This window comes from Bombus huntii, chromosome 2, assembly GCF_024542735.1.
Source record: "Bombus huntii isolate Logan2020A chromosome 2, iyBomHunt1.1, whole genome shotgun sequence".
In the NCBI taxonomy this organism is placed as follows: Eukaryota; Metazoa; Arthropoda; class Insecta; order Hymenoptera; family Apidae; genus Bombus; species Bombus huntii.
Genome location: NC_066239.1, coordinates 4,564,298 through 4,581,419, shown reverse-complemented (window position 1 = coordinate 4,581,419; position 17,122 = coordinate 4,564,298). Strand labels below are relative to the sequence as shown.

The 17,122-nt window shown below is 29.7% G+C and overlaps 3 protein-coding genes across 12 annotated transcripts; 1 reads left to right on the top strand and 2 right to left on the bottom strand.

Moving 5' to 3' along the window:
* Positions 1 to 882: 882 nt before the first annotated feature.
* LOC126878281 (homologous-pairing protein 2 homolog) lies at positions 883 to 2,004 on the bottom strand. Of its 2 annotated transcripts, none has more exons than XM_050640899.1 (3): positions 1,777 to 2,004; positions 1,445 to 1,665; positions 883 to 1,384 (listed from the first exon to the last, which is right to left on the bottom strand). In XM_050640899.1, exons 2-3 carry the CDS (start codon positions 1,592 to 1,594, stop codon positions 935 to 937), a joined length of 600 nt encoding a protein of 199 aa, XP_050496856.1. In that variant the 5' UTR covers positions 1,595 to 1,665; positions 1,777 to 2,004; the 3' UTR covers positions 883 to 934. The 2 variants fall into 2 exon arrangements, with proteins under 2 accessions (XP_050496856.1, XP_050496855.1); XM_050640898.1 differs by having other exon boundaries at positions 1,445 to 1,662.
* Positions 2,005 to 2,571: 567 nt separating this feature from the next.
* On the top strand, positions 2,572 to 8,291 carry LOC126878277 (dipeptidase 1-like). Of its 5 annotated transcripts, none has more exons than XM_050640886.1 (11): positions 2,572 to 2,734; positions 4,279 to 4,432; positions 4,928 to 5,090; positions 5,867 to 6,150; positions 6,385 to 6,442; positions 6,517 to 6,693; positions 6,773 to 6,863; positions 7,117 to 7,192; positions 7,280 to 7,427; positions 7,511 to 7,629; positions 7,711 to 8,291. In XM_050640886.1, exons 1-11 carry the CDS (start codon positions 2,683 to 2,685, stop codon positions 7,748 to 7,750), a joined length of 1,362 nt encoding a protein of 453 aa, XP_050496843.1. In that variant the 5' UTR covers positions 2,572 to 2,682; the 3' UTR covers positions 7,751 to 8,291. The 5 variants fall into 5 exon arrangements, with proteins under 5 accessions (XP_050496843.1, XP_050496847.1, XP_050496844.1 ...); XM_050640890.1 differs by having other exon boundaries at positions 2,691 to 2,838; XM_050640887.1 differs by lacking the exon at positions 2,572 to 2,734 and adding an exon at positions 3,279 to 3,424.
* LOC126878279 (ornithine decarboxylase 2-like) lies at positions 8,144 to 14,911 on the bottom strand. Of its 5 annotated transcripts, XM_050640891.1 has the most exons (8): positions 11,568 to 11,811; positions 10,818 to 11,053; positions 10,317 to 10,393; positions 10,049 to 10,221; positions 9,646 to 9,946; positions 9,046 to 9,285; positions 8,470 to 8,678; positions 8,144 to 8,390 (listed from the first exon to the last, which is right to left on the bottom strand). In XM_050640891.1, exons 2-8 carry the CDS (start codon positions 11,005 to 11,007, stop codon positions 8,342 to 8,344), a joined length of 1,239 nt encoding a protein of 412 aa, XP_050496848.1. In that variant the 5' UTR covers positions 11,008 to 11,053; positions 11,568 to 11,811; the 3' UTR covers positions 8,144 to 8,341. The 5 variants fall into 5 exon arrangements, with proteins under 5 accessions (XP_050496848.1, XP_050496849.1, XP_050496852.1 ...); XM_050640892.1 differs by lacking the exons at positions 9,646 to 9,946; positions 10,049 to 10,221; positions 10,317 to 10,393; positions 10,818 to 11,053; positions 11,568 to 11,811 and adding exons at positions 13,587 to 13,709; positions 14,049 to 14,349; positions 14,452 to 14,624; positions 14,720 to 14,906 and having other exon boundaries at positions 9,046 to 9,162; XM_050640895.1 differs by lacking the exons at positions 9,646 to 9,946; positions 10,049 to 10,221; positions 10,317 to 10,393; positions 10,818 to 11,053; positions 11,568 to 11,811 and adding exons at positions 14,049 to 14,349; positions 14,452 to 14,624; positions 14,720 to 14,911.
* Between the last annotated feature and the right edge of the window lie 2,211 nt (positions 14,912 to 17,122).

Genomic DNA, 17,122 nt, shown 5'->3' with positions numbered 1-17,122 from the left:
TTAACTACATTTACATATAAATTGATTTTGTAATGTTTGTGTTGGTCACATTAATTACTATATACCCCAGATGCTAGATAAACAGATATGTCTCTAATAATTAACTATTAATTATTATTAGCATATCGCAAATAGGAATTTCGAATATACACTCCATATAAATTTTTTTTAAATTAATTGAAATTCATATATCAATTCGCATAACTTATTTTAATGAAGATACAGCTAAGTATATCTTTATAACGAATCATCAAAAGCCATGGTGATAAGACAGTTGTTGACAGAAAAATTAATGTTTCTTAATGATTGATATAAAAAATCCTATGGTGGAGTATGTTATGCATGTCTCTATATAACATTTATATACACCATTATATTTTATATAAAATATTCTATTTCCCTTATAATAGATATATCTTAATGAATGATATGTGCTGAGAGAAACAGAAATAATGGAGGAAAAATATTCTGCATAAAAAATAGAAATTGAATATTAAATAATAATATGTTTATTAAAGTAATATAAATGAAGTAGAATAATAATTTTTATCAAGTGACAATGTGTATGAATAGAATACACATAGAGTATAATACGAAAGCATTAAAATCCATATGTTACGGTAAGTTATAGAGATGTACATTACCATCTGCAAATATAAATAAATAATTTTATCATTTATAAAGTATTATAATAAATAAATCTATAAATTACACAAAAAGTGACTTATAACAATAATTATTAGTTACTAGAAAATAGCTTATAATATAAATTAATCTAAATTATTACATATACAAATACATATACAAATACATATACAAATATATATACAAATATATATACAAACATATACCTCACATATAAATAAAATAAAATTGATAATGTTAAGTACAATTTATATTTTATTACATTAAAGAATTTATAACACACGTGTCATTAAACAATTTTTAGATCTATTCCTATTTCCTCGTATAACTCTGTTTTACTACTAGGATAGTTATCCAATATACAATCTAAAATATCAGTGCATAGGCGTTTCCGTTTTGAATATTCACGTGAATATTCATTTAGTGCTTCCTCTGCTTTTCTTTTGGTTTCAGTTAAATCTTCAGTACCACTTGCTTCCATTAGTCCATCCAATTTATTTGTCAATACTTCAATTCTTTCTTTAAGCTTAACTTTCTGTTTCTTTGCTTCTTCGATTGTAATGGAGGACTTTATAGATAACAATAAAGCCTCCTGTACTTTAATTTCTTCTTGAAGCTCTTGATACTTGCCTTCAACTTCATTAGCATGACTTTGTAATTCTCTGTTCATCCTCATTAATTCATCCATATCGTGAGATGTATCCTGCACTGGACAATAGATCTTCTGTTTTCCATAAACCTGATGCAAAAATCTTTTGGTTAAATTAATGTACTCTTATATTAATAATGAATATCTTACTTTTTCAAATATCTTTCCTTCAGCAACCAATTTATCTATAGCTTTTTGTACAGCTGTTTTGCCATATTCGTTATGAAGATTTGAAACTAAGTCATTAATACTATAAGGTCTGTTTTGTGTTTTCATATATTTATAAACAGTGTCCGTCATTGTTATCAATTTAGTTTATTCCTTTCCTTACGTATTACATTTAAACTACTTTCTAGGTTATTTGATACCTACTTGAAAAGTTTCATTAAATAGGATACTAACTATAGTATTTAATTTGAAATGAAAACACATTATGAATTGCATTCATTATGAAAATTAATTTTGTCGTATATTATTTTTACCTGTATTAAAAAAATTAACACACTTATAACATTAATTAACAATTAGTACTTTAGATTCAAGCGTTATCAAAAATGTTTACTAGCGTTTAGATTAATATTTAATATTTTTGTTACTCAGAAAGCATAAAATTATTAACTATTTTTATTCTTATTTTTTGTACTTCACTAATATTACTTTGAACATATCTACGCAGCAAGCGTTTTTACTAAATCTATAAATCACGTGACTTCCTTCAGCGTTTCTAGTTAGTGATTGAAAGTGCGGGAAATTTAATTACTGCAATTCAATCCATATATATTAGTCAATATTACATAAAATATCGAGTACATAAATAATATGATGTTTATAGAAATTAAAAAATAATCCCAAAACTATTTATTCTTCTTATGAAAAAAACAATAAATTATACTATTTTGCAAGTTCTATATCGTACATTGCATATGGCAACAATTCGTTTAATGTTATAATAACTGATCGAATGACAAAAAAATTATTTATTATCTTCAATTATTTTTACATTTTTATAAATGTAACTAGCAAATTAAACCAAATGCTACTGTGATATAACACGCGTAATACGTTACGCAGTGTACTGTACTTATTGTCTCAACCAATGCAGCGTTTATTACTCTTGATACCTTTATAGAGTCATAAAACTGAAACATTACCATCTTTTTGCTATAGTATGTAATATATTTACGACACTCGACATACTTTAGTAAACAGAAGACAACGTACGAACTTTGAATCCAAACAGGAATATGAATAAATATCATGAAGCAAAATCTGGAATGTATGAAAGAGTAATCTATTGGACCCTATTATGTTCGCTTATATATGCAGATAGCGTGGCGTGAACAGAAATTGCACGTTAAAGACGTAGCTGAACGAGTTATCTTCAGAAGATGGGAGTGAATAGTGTCACCGAAGAAACGTTCCACTCTACATCTACTATGGGTGAATTAATCATTCTACAGACGCATTGGATCGTTTGTCATTGCTCACATATGCTAAATCTCCATTACGCTACTGTAAACGTTAATGAACTCGAAAATTTTCGTGTAATTACATCCTTCCTACAATTAATCCTATTTGCTAATAAGTTACATGTCTATATATTACACGTTTATTATATTACATTATATCATTCCATTATGTAATAAAGTAACCTGCTATATGTGTACACGTGTGCTATATAACATTATATTGTCTTAATAAATTTTAATAATGCAGCTTCGTAAAGACGTATATTAATTACTGTCTTTTTAATTTTGATAAACGTTACATAAATAACATTAAACTATTTAAAAGTATCCTAATGACTGGAGTAATTTAAAGAAACAAGTAATTTATTAATTTAAAACTTTAATTATAATTTGCGTTAAAAATTTATACGATATAATTATTTCCAATTTGAGAATTCTTTAAATTTAAATTTCTTAACCCCAAGAAATTAAAAAGTCTATGGTTAACTTAATCAAATCAAAGAGATAAAGGGATAATAAGATAAGAATGTTAGGTAACCTCTGTATTTACTGTGCGTGTAAAGATTCGATTTGAAAGGGTTCTCAGCGAGTCAGTTGCTTACGAGAGCTCATTGAGAGTACAATAAAACTAGTTTGGCCAGTTTAGTGAAGGAAACAACCTGTGCGTAATTTGATAGAATTTTATAAATATTAGTATGTAAATATACATGTATATGCACTATTAGTACTATGATTCCTAAACTCGGTATAAAATACTCCTTCCTGAAACATGTATGTAACATTGAAAAGAAACGTATTGCATTATTGTTATCAAACTATCACGGTATTGTTATCAAATACAATCTAACAACCTCGGCATCCTCACTTTTTTCGTTTCTTCCTTCATGTGAAGTTTATAACAGAAAATTACGTAAAAAATTATCAATCATATTTAGGTATAAATATCTTTTTAATTTAATCTAATAATAGAGATCATTAAATGTGTAAACATTTTGCTTTGCATTTTTCCACTTCAATAACATATTGAAATTAATAAATAAATATCATTTTTTATTAATATTTACAAATTTATTACATTACTTGATATTAATGAGGGTAATGCGGGTTATTTGACATATCCAATTACAAAAACCCTCTGTACGGTTCGATGAACTTTTTGCTTTGGCGTTACCGATTAAAATTATCATACAACATGTGTATTTAATTATATCACGAAATTAAATATTAAATTTCATGTAATCTGAAAGTTATTGAATACTATCTGTAAATTGTTTTACATCAGATTACTTCTCGTCTGATTTATATTATCTGATATGAAAAAATTTAATTTGTGAGTAAGTAAATATATCAAATGTCATCCTGAACTACAAGTAGTTCGATACGTATAATTGCCTCTAATCAATCATTGGCGCATTCAAACAGAAAATTATCGATTGCTCTGTAACATATAATGTCAGCAACATACAAGAGCCTTTGTCAGTATCCGCGAAGTAACTATTGTTGAATGTTGTCCAGGCTGCTTAGCCAAGTACTGCACGAAGAAGATGATTTACGTGAGTGTTGCGGTGAGCTCGTCGCTGTTACTGTTGCTAATTGGCCTAAGCGTTGGATTAAGCATTAGCAGTTTCAAAGGAAGCGACGCTCTTACGTCGGCACCACTCATCGACGGGTAAGTGATCTGAAATATTATCATCATAATAAAAAACACAAAATATACGGTAAATATATAAATATTAATATACGGTAATGAAAAATTTTTGAAAACATAAGGGATTTTATAAAAAAAAAAAAACTGTGCATACACGCTTTAATAAATGTTATCTATAATTTGGGTCTATAATTTATTGTAATAATTAGGGAGCATCGCTAGCGAAAGACTACTATCGATATTAATTTCGATAAATAAATTTTTATTATTTACAGGCATTATTTATTACATTATTTATTAGTTACAGGCTGGTATGATCGATTGTTACCATAGTGAATTAGTATGCAGATAAGTTGAAGTATTAATTAATAAATGATGATTATACGAGGCTTGAAATATAACAACAGATTATTGTATTTAATTGGATTAGTATTTACTAATCTTTACTGAGACAGATCTTCTTTTTTGCATTTTATCTTGTATATATCTAATGTGATTTTTAATTCTTTATTTCAGCCACAATGATTTGCCTCACAACTTGTACAAATTATTGAACAACAACTTAGACAATTTCAACTTCACACAAAACCTGACCGACGATGAATTATGGGGTAAAAACGTATGCAAATCATGTTACACTGATCTTGTCCGTTTGAAAAAAGGAAAAATAGGTGCACAAGTAAGTGAAAACACTGCAAATACAAAAGACAGATTATCATTCGAATCTTCATTCTATCACATATATCTTGAAATAGATTAATTGACTGATGGATTTTCGTTCGTTGTTAATTAACACAAAGCCTCTTATCATTTTAGGCCACATGTCGAAATACGTTTTGTTGCAATATCAGACTGGCATGTGATAATGCATGAATTTCGTTTTGCGCGTAGTTTCTACGGGCGTAAATTTTGTTAATCTCTTTATTCTTTTTCAAACTTATTTTTACTCATTTATAATTAATATATGACGTTTGATATATGATATTTGAGAATTAATTGATAATATAACTGGAAATATTAATGGTTAACATTTCGTTGAGTTATACTTATCAGAAACTATAGAAATGCGATAATCGATTCATGTCTACATGATTCACGCAATAATTTTCCATTATACGATACATAGTTATAGCTATTCGCTATATGGCACATAAATAGTGCCTCCCATTTAATAGCTAAAATACAATTAGATATAAAATTCATAATAAGCTAAAATAAAAAAGAACTGCTAGACTATAGCATGTATGGGAAATACTATTACATCATACTGTAGATTGTATTATCACTAGTTTGTATACTTCTCATCGTCTCCGGTATTAATGTCAACGCGATCGATATTTTATATTATGGTAGTAAAGTAAATTATGAGGTTCCAAGTTTTATTAATCTGTAATTCTAGTCCTTAAATTTTTTAATTTGTATAGTAATAATAATGAGAGTATAAATAAATTTCAGTTCTGGGCAGCGTACGTTGATTGCTCATCGCAATTCAAGGATGCAGTGCCACTGACAATGAGACAAATCGATGTTATCAAAAGATTAGTCGCTAGATATCCAAACTACTTGCAGTTCGTAACGGAAGCTAAGCATATCGAACAAGCATGGAATGATGGAAAAATTGCTTCTTTGATCGGTGTCGAAGGTGGTCACTCTATTGATTCTAGTTTGGCTGTTCTCCGGCTCTACTACGAACTCGGTGTGCGTTACATGACGCTGACTCATATGTGCAACACTCCATGGTATATTACATTTTTGATCGATCCAAAAAGTTTTAATATGTCATCGAACTTTAATATTGACTAGAAAATCGAATTCATAAAAGTAAAATTTTCTATTGAAGAAATAAAATATTTCTTAGCAGACATATATTTTGCGATAATGGATAAATAATCTTTTCATAAAATTAAAATAGGATTTTATCTATAAAAAAAATAACTTCAAAAAAATTAATAAACGTGTTTTTTTTAACGAAGGGCTGACGCATCGGTGGTGGACGACACGTCTGTCCACAACCTTACGAAATTTGGTGAAGTACGTTAAATTTCTTTAATTTGTTCTTCTTATGTCCATTTTAAAACTGTATGAATTTTATATTTCAATTATAGGCTATCGTCTACGAAATGAATCGATTAGGAATGTTGGTCGATTTAGCGCATGTGTCTCATAACGTTATGAGAAAAACACTTTCAATAACGAAAGCTCCTATTATGTTCTCCCATTCATCTGCCTTTAGCGTTTGCCGTAACTACCGTAACGTGCCTGACGATGTCCTCTACATGGTTGTAAGTAGATCTTTATTGTTATCCTAAATGGTTCATGAAATTGTGTAACAATAAAATATAATTTTGCGCGCATTTTCAGAAAGAAAACAATGGTATCGTAATGGTGAACTTCTATTCAAATTTTGTAAATTGCAATTGTTCGAGGAACGCAACTATCCAAGATGTTGTAGGTATGACATTCGAAAAACTTCAATCTCATGTTTGATGTAATATTTAATTTCAGAAATATTATTTAATTTCGTTCACATGATAATTTCGATTGCATTTCTATATAAAGTTTATCATAATTGCACATTGAATTAAACGCATTTCCTATTCACTCGACTTGTTTCACTTAACAAAATTGAATTAAAGTTTCAAGACAGGTATCCTTAACAAATTACTGTCCTTATCGTAAATATTTATCTATTTGCCTTTTTGTAGATCACATTAATTACATTCGTAATCTTATCGGAGCTGATCATGTTGGTATTGGAGCGGACTACGATGGTGTAGGATCGTAAGTATAACGCCAATACTACAAATCGCAAAGTTTAATGTTATAGAAATAAGCAGGATTCATAGGAGTATGAATAACATATTTCAGAATGCCAGAAGGTTTGGAAGATGTTTCTAAATATCCAGACTTATTCGATCGCATCTACGAAAGTGATGTGAATCCAAAATGGACCAGAGAAGAACTTGAAAAATTAGCAGGCAGAAATTTGATCCGTGTACTACAAGCCGCGGAAGAAGTACGTTAAAGAATATAATCAGAACGATGTCTGACAATAATTAAGGAATCATTAAAAATATAATTATTTTTGTGTTTCCAAAGGTAAGAGACTCATTGGCAAAGTCAGAACATCCACGACAAGATATCATAGATCAACAAGACATTTACGAAACTGAAACAACGAGTAAACTTCAACCGGGCTTATGTAACACTGCAAAAGAGTAAGTGCATTCATTTAAAAAATACTTTCGTTTGTTTAATCTTTATGCTTCATTTATTTACATAAAATCTTATTTATATAGGTGGATTGATTTTGTAAACCATAATAAATCACGACAATAATATGGCATTTATTTAAAGCGCAAAGACATGGCACAACATTTTACGAAGAAAAGATTTATTTCTATACGATGATAATACGTAAGATCAATCTGTAAGCAATAAAAATGTAAAATACCGAAAAGTTATTACGATTAACTAATGGAAAACGTATTTGTCGTAATCCATTCATTCTATTTTAATAAAAGTATTTATCAATGGCTAAACCTCTGTCAATAGAAGCTTATAATAATATAATGCAATTTTATTCTACATTAATACGATAAATAAATTTTATAATAAAATACATATTTTCAGTGTCGAACAAATGATGAACAAGAATGCATTGCTATAAATATAATTCTGTATGCACATACATTAGTCACATTAATTAATGTACATAAATAAGGCAGTACGTTATGGTTCCAACAAAATACTTTTATTTTTCATACATTTAAAATTGAAGAATGTAATATATTACGATATTTATAACAAAATAAATACATCATATAAGTATTATAATTCAATAAATAATTTTATAAGTAAATTTAAGTTCGAAATAGTATCTAACCATATCGTTATTGACTGGTCCTTATTAATCTATTCTCCACTCCGTTATTCCTGCGATTTTTGCATTCTCTTTGTGTAATCAATAAATTTTTTCCTAGAAAAAAACAATCTAGAATATTTCAAATTCCTTTTTACATTTATTACTGTAACTTACTCCACACGTTTATACCAACCATTGGCTTTTTCTAGCACACGGATGTACTTTAGGCGGAGCAAAACCATTGAATGGAGAACTGAGACATATGCTATAAGATCCAATATCCATCCAGGCTAACCAATCACCTTGTTGAAATTCTGGCAGCATTACATTTTTCAAGATACAATCCATAGAGTCTAAGGTAGGACCCCAAACGTATGAAAGGAATTTCGCATCGCTCGCTGGCTAAAATATATTACATAAAATACGGAAGTCGATAGGACATAGGACTTAGAGTTCATCCCTGTGCCCAATTGTACCCAGCTGGTTATCCCTAACGTTAGAAGCTGCTAATGCTAGCTGTTATTTAGACTAAATATAACCAAATATAGCTTTAATAATAAGTTCACAGCGTAAAGAAAACAATTTGTCGATTTCAGCACAACTTGAAATAAATTGTCCCTTTACTTATGATCGTAAGAAATTTTTCAGATTATAATATCGATAAGTTCTTGACACGAATCAACCCAATCATTTGAATAAGGACTTAAGAGAGAAGATATTTGGATTCCAATTCTGTATTCTATATTATATGGATTATTAATAATTCTACCTTATACACTGGTATCGGTAGTCTCTCTTTTAAGTTCAACATTTCCTCTATAAAACCGTTGTACACTCCACAATTCATATAATACATTCTAACCATTCCATCCGCCTGACGAACAACCTTCTTTGTGTGCACGAGTGACACCAAAGTATATGCCGATGTTGCATAATATTGTCCCGGCTCGCTGATGATCGAGATACTCGGGTCGATGTCCTCGATCTCGTTGTTAATACATCTTGAAATCTGAGTGTTTCCGAAACGATAATGCAAATTTAGCCAATTCAGCAATTCAACAAAAGAAACAAATACGAATTAAGGTAAAGTATGAGTTTCGATCGAGTCACGCATGCATGAAGTTGACCAACTCAATAAATTAAAATGCATAGAAAAATGACAATTGCTAACATTTCCTTTTAAACCGATTTTTGAGAATTTACAAATAATAATAAATTTATGAAAATAAACGAACTTTTTGAAATTTTAATACTATTTGTGAATCTACGTAGGCAACATTGAATAATGTGAAATTGATAACTTTAGGAGAACTGGAGTTGTTCAGTTTGGCTTTTGTGCGGTTTAACTCGGAATCTAGCAAAAGCTCACCTCGTCGATAGAGTATCCTCTGTTACCAGGAAATCCACCGCCGATATCGACCAATTGAACGTCTTTACATCCAATTTCTTTAGCAATCGAGATTAGTTTCTTACACGTTCTGATTCCTCTAACGTAAGCGTCTGATTCAGAACATAGACTGCCGACATGGAAACTAAAGCCCCATAATTTTAAACCAAGGCTTTTTGTCAAATGTATCAATCGAACTGCTTCTTCGTCCGGATCGCAACCGAATTTTGTTCCAAGTGATACCAGAACATTTTTGGCGTCACATCGAATACGAATGATTACTCTATTGATTGTGAAAAAAATAATAAAGATTATTTCAATGAAATCGTTCTAAAATATTGTATAGTTCATTAAAGTAAATCTGATTTATCGCTGCTGCACTTACTTCGCTTCCGGAAAAATGTCCTTTATCTTAATGATTTCCATCTCGCTGTCGACGGTCATTTTTTTTACATTCATCGTTTTGGCGAATTTAATATGGGTGGTCCACTTAGCCGGATTCGCAAAGATTATCCTGTTTGGAGACACTCCTAGTTTCATTACCATTCGTATTTCTTGCTAAAAAAAAATGGTGGCAGAACTTAACGTATTTTGCATGTAGATGTAACTATAACAATATTGTATCATTTAAGAAAAATTGGTTGAAGATATACTTGGGATGCACAATCGAAATTGACATTCATAACTGCCAAAATCTTTAGGAGAAACGGATCGGCATTGCACTTGACGGCTAAAATACGAAAACATATTAAGAATGAATGATAAGTTACATATTCTTGTATACAATAATTTCTAAATTTTGATTTCACTTTTAATTTCATTATCTCAAGCGAAAAGAATCTATCTGTCTTTAATAACAGGAAATATTAATTAATAATAAAAATGTGTTACATCCTTTGTGATATCATTTGCAGACAATGTTATATTTGAATTTTACGAATTAATAATAAAATATTTCGTCCGTGTTATTTCTGAATTTTATGCCTGAGTGATACAAATAATATCTGATGAATGGTACGATAATAACATTAATATAACGTTCTCTAGAAAAAAGACATATCTTTTTGAATACTTCTAAATTATCAGATGTACTATACTAACAGGAATAGAACATTTCAGACTAATAGATTCGAGATCGAGAACTCTTATTTTACCATAATATGGGACAATTCTTGGCATCTTCGCGATCCAATTTTGATGTTTCTGCATCACGTCAGCAACATCAAGAACACAGAACGGTTCTTCCGTTGATTCATGCTCTGTTTTAATAAAACTTTTGATTATGTCTGTATTTTCGTCCGTATCTTCGAATACTTTCACTTCGTCATAGATCGAGTGTGACATCTTAATAGATTCGAATTTTCCCTGGATGTTGTGTACTCTGGAAAAACTGAAATTTCCTTTACATTAAGCTGCGACATAAGGATAAAATTATTTCCTTCCGGATATAAATTTGATTTGGTTCACAATTTGTTCAATAATTTTCCTTTGATTTTAAAAACTTGAATACCATTTGTATGATGATGCAAAACGAAAAAAGTGCAATTATTGGTAGTGACAATTTTGAAGAGGAATTACTGCAAATAAGAACTGTGAAATGAAAGATATCACAAATAAAAATTAATATCTGAAAGATTGGGATTAGCTTAACTGATCAATTAAGTACATTGAAAAAATTCACTTTGTGAAAACACTGGGGGAACTATGAGGGGAAACTATGAGGGAACATCATTGTTAGCTACTAATTTATATAGGTATATGCGATGAAGATGATATTATTTGATAGCTGACGTAATAAATTATATATCTTTGTACGTTATTTAGTTTTGACTACTGTTTCTGTTTGGCAATGTATATGTATCTTCTTCTTATCAACTTTAAATTTATAACAATATAGTAGTTACCTTATTATTCTTTAATTTTTTATTAATACTGTACCCACTTTATATATTTTATATTTATATTTATATTTTATATTTGATTTCTGAACGTCTTTTATATAGTTTGTTTTATGTATGTGTTTAACGTTGCTTCAATAACGTATAATTGTCACAACTATTTTCTCAACAATTCGAATATATATTTCATTTCTCTCAGCAGTATTGAACCACCTAATATCGAGTCCTTAAACAAAGTACGATAGTTTCATACTGCTTGTTCATACTACGTTACCTGATATAAGTAGGAAATTATTATATAATTATATACTAAAAAAAGGCATACAGGATGTGTCACCTTAAAGTTGAAGACAATGTATTTTCGATACTGTTAATTATTCCGCAGAACATTTCAGATAAAAGTTAAATAGCTACAGGAAAAACGTATTCTCATGTATGAGCTTTTCTTTAAGTGTGGATATTATATTCTATAAGCGTAAAACTAGTAAGTAATTAACTTACTTATGTCGGAAAGCTTTTAACTTAATAGTTATTTTAACTTTTATTCTGTGAAACTTATCGTATGAAAGACAAAAAAACGCAAGGCACTACTTTTATATTTGTTTTCCTCGTCTTTCATGCGATAAATCTTACAAAATAAAAGCCAAAATATCGACTAAACTAATAGCTGCTGGACATAAGTGAGATAGTAATTTTGTTATAGAGAATCTCCAGCTGCATGAATTAATGTCTTAAAAAATACATGATTCTACCGAAAGAGGCAATGCTGACCTAAAATTTACCCACATACGTGGACACTAATGACATATAACCCTGAAGACAATCAAATTTTGTCTCAAACATTTATCGATATAATTAAGATTATTGAAAGTCTTTCAGGATGAACTTTTATGTAACTCAACCTGCGTATTTTCATACAAAACTATGCCGAAAAAGTATGCACCCATACATTTTTTATATACACGAATAAAATCGTCGTCTTTTAAGAATTAATTATATTTACATACGTCTTTTTCATATTATACAAGACTGGGAAATATTTTATTTACACACTTAAAATTCTGGAATCTAATATATTATTATATTTACAATCAAATAAGTTCACCATAAATTCCCCGCATAATTTTATAAATAAAGTTAAGTTCGAAGCAATATCTAACAATGTCCATATCAACTGGTTTTTATTAGTTTATTCCGGCCTCCGTTATTCCTGCGATTTTTGCATTCTCTTTGTGTAATCAATAAATTTTTTCCTAAAAAAAAACAATCTAGAATATTTCAAATTCCTTTTTACATTTATTACTGTAACTTACTCCACACGTTTATACCAACCATTGGCTTTTTCTAGCACACGGATGTACTTTAGGCGGAGCAAAACCATTGAATGGAGAACTGAGACATATGCTATAAGATCCAATATCCATCCAGGCTAACCAATCACCTTGGTGAAATTCTGGCAACATTACATTTTTCAAGATACAATCCATAGAGTCACAGGTCGGACCCCAAACGTATGAAAGGAATTTCGCATCGCTCGCTGGCTAAAATATATTACATAAAATACGGAAGTCGATAGGACATAGGACTTAGAGTTCATCCCTGTGCCCAATTGTACCCAGCTGGTTATCCCTAACGTTAGAAGCTGATAATGCTAGCTGTTATTTAGACTAAATATAACCAAATATAGCTTTAATAATAAGTTCACAGCGTAAAGAAAACAATTTGTCGATTTCAGCACAACTTGAAATAAATTGTCCCTTTACTTATGATCGTAAGAAATTTTTCAGATTATAATATCTATAAGTTCTTGACATGAATCAACCGAATCATTTGAACAGGGGCTTAAAGGAGGAGATATTTGACTCCCAGTTCTGTATTCTATACTATACGGAATATTAATAATTCTACCTTATACACTGGTATCGGTATTCTCTCTTTTAAGTTCAACATTTCCTCTATAAAACCGTTGAACACTCCACAATTCATATAATACATTCTAACCATTCCATCCGCTTGACGAACAACCCTCTTTGTGTGCACGAGTGACACCAAAGTATATGCCGATGTTGCATAATATTGTCCCGGCTCGCTGATGATCGAGATACTCGGGTCGATGTCCTCGATCTCGTTGTTAATACGTCTTGCCACCTGAGTGTTTTCGAAACGATAATGCAAATTTAACCAATTCAGCAATTCAACAAAAGAAACAAATATGAATTAAGGTGGAGTATGAGTCTGGATCGAGTCACGCATGCATAACGCTGATCAACTCTATAAATTAAAATGCATAGAAAAATGACAATTGCTAACATTTACTTTTAAACCGTTTTTGGGATTTACAAATAATAATAAATTTATGAAATTTGAATACTAATTGTGAACCTACATAGATAACATTGAATGATGTGAAATTGATAACTTTATGAGAACTGGAGTTGTTCAGTTTGGCTTTTGTGCGGTTTAACTCGGAATCTAGCAAAAGCTCACCTCGTCGATAGAGTATCCTCTGTTACCAGGAAATCCACCGCCGATATCGATCAATTGAACATCTTTACATCCAATTTCTTTAGCAATCGAGATTAGTTTCTTACACGTTCTGATTCCTCTAACGTAAGCGTCTGATTCAGAACATAGATAGCCGACATGGAAACTAAAGCCCCATAATTTTAAACCAAGGCTTTTTGTCAAATGTATCAATCGAACTGCTTCTTCGTCCGGATCGCAACCGAATTTTGTTCCAAGTGATACCAGAACATTTTTGGCGTCACATCGAATACGAATGATTACTCTATTGATTGTGAAAAAAATAATAAAGATTATTTCAATGAAATCGTTCTAAAATATTGTATAGTTCATTAAAGTAAATCTGATTTATCGCTGCTGCACTTACTTCGCTTCCGGAAAAATGTCCTTTATCTTAATGATTTCCATCTCGCTGTCGACGGTCATTTTTTTTACATTCATCGTTTTGGCGAATTTAATATGGGTGGTCCACTTAGCCGGATTCGCAAAGATTATCCTGTTTGGAGACACTCCTAGTTTCATTACCATTCGTATTTCTTGCTAAAAAAAAATGGTGGCAGAACTTAACGTATTTTGCATGTAGATGTAACTATAACAATATTGTATCATTTAAGAAAAATTGGTTGAAGATATACTTGGGATGCACAATCGAAATTGACATTCATAACTGCCAAAATCTTTAGGAGAAACGGATCGGCATTGCACTTGACGGCTAAAATACGAAAACATATTAAGAATGAATGATAAGTTACATATTCTTGTATACAATAATTTCTAAATTTTGATTTCACTTTTAATTTCATTATCTCAAGCGAAAAGGATCTACCTGTCTTTAATAACAGGAAATATTAATTAATAATAAAAATGTTTTACATCCTTTGTGATATCATTTGCAGACAATGTTATATGTTGTTATATTTGAATTTTACGAATTAATAATAAAATATTACGTTGTTTCTAAATTTTATGCCTGAGTGATACAGATAATATCTGATGAATGGTACGATAATAACATTAATATAACGTTCTCTAGAAAAAAGACATATCTTTTTGAATACTTCTGAATTATCAGATGTACTATAATAACAGGAATGGAACATTTCAGACTAATAGATTCGAGATCGAGAACTCTTATTTTACCGTAATGTGGGACAATTCTTGGCATCTTCGCGATCCAATTTTGATGTTTCTGCATCACGTCAGCAACATCAAGAACACAGAACGGTTCTTCCGTTGATTCATGCTCTGTTTTAATGAAACTTTTGATTACGTCTGTGTTTTCGTCCGTATCTTCGAATACTTTTACTTCGTCAAATATCGAGTGAGACATCTTAATATATTTCGATTTTCTCTGGACTACTACTCGATTTTCTATTGTGCGCTCTAAGAAAACGGAAATTATCTTTGGATACGACTAAATAAGCCGAGATGTAAGGAGAAGATTATCTCCTTCCAAATATGTTTTATTCAGTTCAGAATTTGTTCAATGATAAGATTTCTTTGGTTTTACGAACTTGAATGCGGTTTGTATGATGATACATAACTTAATGAAATTATACTTTCTAAAGGTCGAAATTCTGGGCGAAAGATGCTGTGAATAAAAACTGTGAAATAAAAAATACCACAAATAAAAATCAATGTATATAGCTTGACTAATCAATTAAATAAATTGAGAAAAATCGTTCGAACAAGAAATTGTAAGTTATTAAGTAAGAATGTAGGGCACCTGCTTAAATTGAAATAAATTTAACCACACTATAAGGAAGCATCGTTATTAGCTACTAATATATGTACAACGAACGGAATATCATTTGATAACCGACGTAATAAATGATGTATACTTACACGTTGTTTAGTTTCGACTATTCGTTTTGCTTGTCGATGTACACGTGTCTTCTTTCTGCCAACTTTAAATTTTCGATAATAAAATTATTACCTTGTTATTTTTATCTCATTTTTATCATTTCTCATTAATATTATGCCCACTGCATATTTGGTATGAACAATGCTCTCAACGTTTTTGTATAACTGTTACAGCTCTTTCACTAATAAAATAAGTATTATATCTTTGTCAGAAGTATTGAATCGCGCAATACTGATTCGTTAAACAAGATGTGATAGTCCCATACGTTGTTGCCCTATATAAATAGCAGATTATTATGTACATACTGATAAGACGTATATATTTTCATAAAAAAAAGAACTCCGAAAAAAGACGTATGTATATATATTTTTTATTTGCACAATTAAAATCATTATCTCTTAAGATTATATTATACATACATTAAAGACATTTTTTATACATACATTTTGCATATTAGTACTAAGAAATATTTTACTTACGAAAAAATAAAAAGTGGATATCCAACAAAAAGAAATAAACATTGTTGCTTACATTGACACAGTAATTATAATAAAAAAACAACGATATCCTAATGAAAAGATTGTAAAAGGAGTAATTGCTTATCGAAACTGGAACATGTACTTCATGTCTTTTTTTTTTTTTATTTCTTTTCCCATTCATTGACTAACTAATTATTCGTTAAATTCAAAATACCAGAATATTTATGAAAAAATACTATTGTTGATCGGATGATCAAACTGGAGATGATAAAAGCAAATGTAGACGAATTAACTGATAAAAAGAAGAAGAAAAAGATGATAATATTATGTTTTCAAGGATGTGAATGTAGTGGCTATAAAACATTTTTCAATGAAACACTTTCTATTATGTTTCATATTTCACTTACAAAAAATCAAACCTGTACTAAATGAAAATCGATATATATATATATATATACTATTATATAATCTTAAAAAATTGATTATGGTACAAACATATATTCATATAAAAATTATCATCTTTTATGTTTTGCAATTCATTATATTATTATTTCTTTAAAATAAAATTATAAGATAGGACCATACAATAGAAGATAAATGTCATTAATAATATGCAAACTTCTTGACACGTAATAAAAAGAAAAAGTCATTTCACCCTATTTTAAAACATACGAACCCATTGAAAGTATAAAGTA